The following is a 6029-nucleotide window of genomic DNA, read 5'->3' as shown; positions in this document are numbered from 1 at the left end:
TACTCATCAGGATGAGCGTAACGGTACTCATCAGGATGAGCGTAACGGTACTCATCAGGATGAGCGTAGAGCAGCTGGTTAGTGGCGTCCTGGAGGTGTGCCTTCAGCTGTTACAAAACTCAGCTTTTCCTTTGAAGGCTCTGCAGGTTTGGACTTGCACTTGTGGTGCCACGTTTTTTGTTTTGCCTTGTAACTGTCACTAATTAGATTTTCTCATATTAATATCCAGCTACAACTGTTTGAAATGTTAACGGAGTAGTTTGGTAAGATGTTTTGGTTGTTTTGCTCAGAGTAAATCAAGAAGTCTGAGGCCCCTGAAAAGCTTGTTGGACTCTGCCAAACTGGAGACAAACACGAGAGCACGGTTCGTCCTGGCCGTTGGACTCGTCACAAGAACTTCAAACCACGACTCAGCAAGTTCCTCTGAGCAGGAACCAGTCCCACTTCACATCTCCGACTCCGGTAGTTCTAGACCACCAGGCAAGAAACACAGAGCTGATGAGGAGTCCAGACGAAGGAGTTTGCAAGAACAAATGACCTCATTCTTTTCTGTCGGCCATGTTGGACAGAAGAAGTTTCCTGGGTCTTGCAGAGGACGTAACAGCTTTCCATTAAATCTGAAGCCTGGGTGTCTATATGAACCCGTCGGCCCGGGTGTCTATAGGAACCAGTCAGACCAGGCGTCCATAGGAACCCGCCGGCTAACGTGGGCAGCATATGGCTCGATGGACAGTCTCCGTTGTCCAACACGGTGAACTGAAAACACGTTGAAGAGATTTTTCTGTAAAACTTGGCTCTCAATTGAACATGTTGGACGGTTACACTGAAAACCTTTGGATCGAGTTAGGCTAAAACAGTTTTTGTGTCGTGTTTCCAGACCTAGACTGAACCTTAAAGAAATCAAACATTTGATTGTGTATCTGACAGTTACGTTGTCCTCAGAGCCAGCTGACAGAAATGTCTCATAATCCTGAAATATAACCGGAGACATTTTTTTATCAAACATGCTAACTATGCTACAGCATGAAAACCCCAGAAAAGGTTTACCAGATTCTTTTGTGGCCCTGCGGCCCACTCCTGCTGTGCACAGGGCCACAGAGACCCGAGTCCTGGTTCAGGTTCAGGTGTCGGTCCTGTCACTTCTCTCTGCAACAAACCAAATGAATCTGAACACTACCTTCACTTCTTACACCTGCAGACGTCCTTTGTCAGAACTGTTGGTTACCGGTTTGCACTAAAGTGGAACGGGACCAGGTTCTGGGACACCCCCCCCGGTTTCTGCTGGGCTGCATTGATGATGGACACTCAGAACGTGAGAAGTTTTCTCTGGAGCCATGGGGCTGTGAGGAGCAGCTCAACGTTTTGTTGCTCACATCGTTGTCTCCACCTTTGCAGCCCCCCCCACCACCACCACCCCAGTTAGGATTCAGTCTACTGGAGTCCACTTTAGACAGGCAGATCTGGACCAGTTAAAAAAAACATTTTGTCAACAGGACTTCAGCGGACCAGGAGAGCCATGGAAGTGTTCTGGACTCCTTGTAACCCGCGGACAGCCCACCTCCAGGTTTAGGTGTCCCTCATGGCGGGCTGGTCCAGTCTTTTAGCCCAAACGTTTGGTGCTAATCCTGAAGGCGCTGTCTGCTGGACGCGTGCACGTCTTCGTGCAACCTACTTGAATTTTAGCGTGTGGATCCGGACGTGGACCTCTAACGTCACGCGTTTCTGGGTTGACCAGAAATGATTGATAACTCGCCGGGGCTGCACATCAGATCGATTACTGGGTCCGACTTCAGCCAATCAGCTTTCAGGAGGATGGAGGAAAGAACACTGTGTCCAGACGATGGATTAGCAAATACCTCATTCCCGTCCAGCAGAGCTGGAGCTTGATGAAAACAGCCGAAACTCGTTGTGTCGTAGCTTTCACCCGATCGAGCCGATTCCTTCTAGTTTGCTCAGAACTGTGTGAAAAAAGAAAACGAGATAAAAATATAAAACTTGTGTTTTTCTTTCTTTGGGACCATTTTTTAGAATCTTGTACAGATTTATGGTTTGGTTTGACTTATTTATTCCATCAGTAGTGCTTCGGTTTTTATCATGTCTAATGGTTTTGTTTTCTTAATAAAATGACAAAACTGTTTGTTGCTTTTATTTGGTGGTTTGTTGCACGTGTCCCGGTCGTGTGTAGACCACACGTTCAGTCCACGCTGCTGGTCCCAGCTCAGCCACGTCTTCACTTTTCTTCTTCTTTATTTATCTTGATCGATTGGGAGGAGCTCCTTTTATGACGAAGGCAGGAGTTGAACTAGAGTTACACTAAATTAAATAAAGGTTAATAAATAAACGAGGGAAAGGGGAAACTCGATGTGTTGAAGTGATTTCGTGGAGAACTGAAGTTTGGTTGAAAGTTTCTTGAAGCTGGAGTAAATGAAACGTTTTGCTTTACATGAAGTTTAAAAAGGAATCGTAGAAACGGCACAGGAGGGACTTCTGTGTATTTCTCTTCAGAACTGTACAGAACACAGAAAACACGTTTTACATCACATCTGTAAAATACTGGCGTGTAAAGCTGTTACATAGAAAACATCACAGAACATTTATAACTGTTCGTTTGAACACGAATAAATCTGTTTATGGCACCGTCAGAACAACTTGACCAGCTCGAGCTTCAACGACCGCTGGAGCTTCAGAGAGCAAATGTATTGTGCTTCACCACAAACACGTCCAGTATGGTGCACGTTTATACAGGTTACATACAAAAATAACATTTTAGGAGGTTTTACTTTAATGTCTTACAATAAGAGGTTAGCAGCTAATGTGGGAAACGGAGCGGAGTCGAGCTTTGTGCCGACGTGCCTTCATAAACCAACAAACAGGCAGTCAATGACAAAAACATGAACAAAGTGCACCGTTAGCAAAATATCTCAAAAGTTCCATTTAAAGTGAATAAGACGACCGACACTTCAGACACGACGTGGTAGTAGCTGAGAGTCGTGCACTGTTCAAGTGCGAACGGATCGTGGTGAACGTTGCTCTGACGTTCTGCACGTTCCTTCAGGAGAACTTTAACTGGTTGTGATGAGGAACATTTGATTTGATCCGTTTAGCTGCAGAATTTTCTTTAGCTAGAGCGTTTATAAGGCGTCCGTCTTTCATCATAGAATAAAACTCACGACTCAGAAACAAAGTTTTCTTTTTTTAAATGCCGACTTTTTAAAGTGAAAAGTGCTAAATTAGGTTTTAGGAGAATCACAGTCCTGCTGCAGGCTAAAGAGACGCTCGTTTCCCTGAAAGGTTCATCACTGAAACAACTAGAAGAGCTTCGGTATCGGCTACAGATCAGTGCATGTTCATCCCTGACAAGAAACATGGACCCCGAGCTTCGGCCTCAACTTCACCAACAGTTCCAGTACGACAACCTGCTACAGACCAACAACAGTTCCAGTACGACAACCTGCTACAGACCAACAACAGTTCCAGTACGACAACCTGCTACAGACAGAGGAGTTGAGATTAGTTCTTGTTTCGTTTGTAAAGAAATAAAACTTCAGGTGGACAAACCTGTTTACACGAGAAACACCCCTGGAAATGTGACAAACAAAAAGTGCTATAGTTTCTATGCCAGACAGGGTTGCCAGATAAGAAATGATGAACTATTGTACTGTTGCTTTGGAATAGATGTTTTCTGGCCCAAACGGTCACATGTGCTGAGTGAGGGTGTTAGATGAGCATGTGCACAGAAAAGGAGGGGGCGGGGGAGTATTTAAGCTTATCTGGCAACCCTGAGGCTCAGCTGCATGTACTGTAGTGTGCATGATCAGTTGCATCCAAACTGTTGAACACATGAGCATCCCTTTGGACCGAGGATGTTGTTGGTTTGCTCCTACGTGCTAAAGGGTGAGTAGCACAAAAACACTCGCTGCCGTTTTTTGTAACAGCGCAGAAAAACTTCTGACTGCAGCCACCTGGAGTGCACGTGAGACCACACCTGTGGAGTATTTCACTCCTGGGTGGGGGGCGGGACCTCGGGTTTCAAAGAGAACGAGGCTCTAAAAAACATGTCATGTGTTTAACTCAATAAATGTGTTTTAAACTGAATATTTGTTTCAGTTTATTTCATTATCTCTTTAAGGTCGTTGACAAACGAACTCTGGAATCCGTCGAGCTGCCGAGGAAACGAGGCTGAAAGTTCCCAACTTGATTTATTTTGTGCTGAACTAGTTTTCAAGGTCGATGTGAAACTTTCCCCATCGTGACATAATTCCCCTTTCACGGACTTATATTAGGCTCACTAACTAGCTGTAATGTTCTAGGAATTTAATTTTAAATTAAATTAAAAATTTGCAACAGTAGAAATAATTTAGTAGTAAAAACTAAATATGTAAAAATATTTAGACTAAACTGAGACATATTTTAAGTAAAAGTACAGTACTTTGTTCATAAACAGCATTTCCAAAGGAATGTTTCAAGATAATTGTAGGATTATGAGCCGAGCTTAAAAACTATTTTGTTAAAAGATAAACTGAAGTAATTTTATAATCGTATAAAATAAAAGCTTATGTGATGAAACGTAGATATGAAGTAGCACATTATTATTATTATTATTAAAACTTTCCAGTTTCATCTTCCTTATAAAACAACTTTCCTCCAACCACATCGTTAATTTTTATCCATCAACAAATTTAGATCTATTTCAGTCAAAATTAAAGATGAATTTAATGCGCACTTTAAAAATATTGTGCAAAAATGTGAACTTTAAAAAAAACTACAAATACTTAAAATATGGCGTGTATCGAGAACGTGCCTCAAGAATAAAATGTCAGAAAGTTCCTCGTGGAATAAAAAACTCATGAATGGTGAAACGATCTTTAACACTTGATAGTTTGGCAGCAGCTTAAACAAACAGGTCAGGCACTAGGACCATGTGGAAACCCCTTAAACTTCCCTCCTGAAGCTGCGACAGAAAGGAGTTTCACTCTAATGTCCTGACTCCAACAAAACAGGCAAACGAACGACAGCTGCAGAGCTCCTGCATGCATTTACTAAAACATTAAATAAAATAATTTATCTTACTTTCTTCTGTTTGTAACTGAGTGAATTTTCATTGTTTCATAAGAAGCTGTCAGGTGTGTGTGTGTGTGTGTGTGTGTGGGGGGGGGGGGGGGTCATATTTCAGTTTGAATATTTTGACATGAGAGCAGAAGGGTGAGTTTGTGGCAAACACTTTGAAACAAAATCTTGTTCTATCTTGTGAAATGAGCATCTCGTTTCACCATTTCTAAAATAATATTTAAAATATTGGCAAACGCCTGTTTAAATCGTTTGACTTAGAAAACATGACAGAATTTAAATAAAAAATAAATAAAGTGATAAATTGGAGCAATGCCATCATAAACATCACTTCAGTTTCCTCTGATCACTTTCTGAGCCGACAACAAATAAAGCCTGAAAACTACCGGTGCACTCCGGTTGTTCTAAACATCAATATTGCACAGAAGAAGCATATTTGAATCAGAAAAGTAGTTTAGGACAGAGGTGCATTTATAGTATAAAAATACTTTATGGAAAAACTCTGGGCTTGGGTCAGTTCTTAGGGCCGTGGGGAACACTCGAGGAGAGGAACGAGTACCGGGACGGGATTGGACCGGACCGCTTCAGAAGGTCTGATCGTCATTGCAGGACTCGGTGGTGTGTCCGAACGCCTCGCAGATGTCGCAGTAGGGCCTCTCATCAGCCGGGTTCCCGTGGTAGGCGGTGTGGGGGACGGAGTCTGGGCTCTGAGCCTGAGTGGGACAGTCCTCTGTGTCGTGGAGGTCAAAGCAGTCACAGATGTCACAGAACAGACGTGGAGTGGCCTTCTTGTCACGCTTCAACACGCCTTCACAGAACCTGAGAGGCAGAAGGAAGCAGGAACATTTAGGGTTCAAATAAACAGACTTCCTGTGTCCATCAGCTGACTGCGCAGCCACTTCCTGTGTCCGTCAACTGGCTGCGCAGCCACTTCCTGTGTCCGTCACCTGGCTGCGCAGCCA

General features: G+C 43.3%; 1 protein-coding gene across 1 annotated transcript in view; it reads right to left on the bottom strand.

Annotated features, from left to right (window-relative positions):
- Positions 1-5487: 5487 nt before the first annotated feature.
- The window catches only part of clip1b (CAP-GLY domain containing linker protein 1b), a 45517-nt gene continuing 44975 nt past the window's right edge, over positions 5488-6029 (bottom strand). Inside the window, exon 22 of the mRNA XM_037691779.1 lies at positions 5488-5886. Coding sequence (XP_037547707.1) covers positions 5652-5886 — 235 coding nt within the window. The 3' untranslated portion in view covers positions 5488-5651. The remainder of the gene's footprint in view (positions 5887-6029) is intronic.

This window comes from Nematolebias whitei, chromosome 18 (genome assembly GCF_014905685.2).
Source record: "Nematolebias whitei isolate Nwh7 chromosome 18, NemWhi1, whole genome shotgun sequence".
NCBI lineage: Eukaryota > Metazoa > Chordata > Actinopteri > Cyprinodontiformes > Rivulidae > Nematolebias > Nematolebias whitei.
The sequence above is the reverse complement of the archived record's forward strand: the minus strand, read 5'-3'. Positions and strand labels throughout refer to the sequence as shown.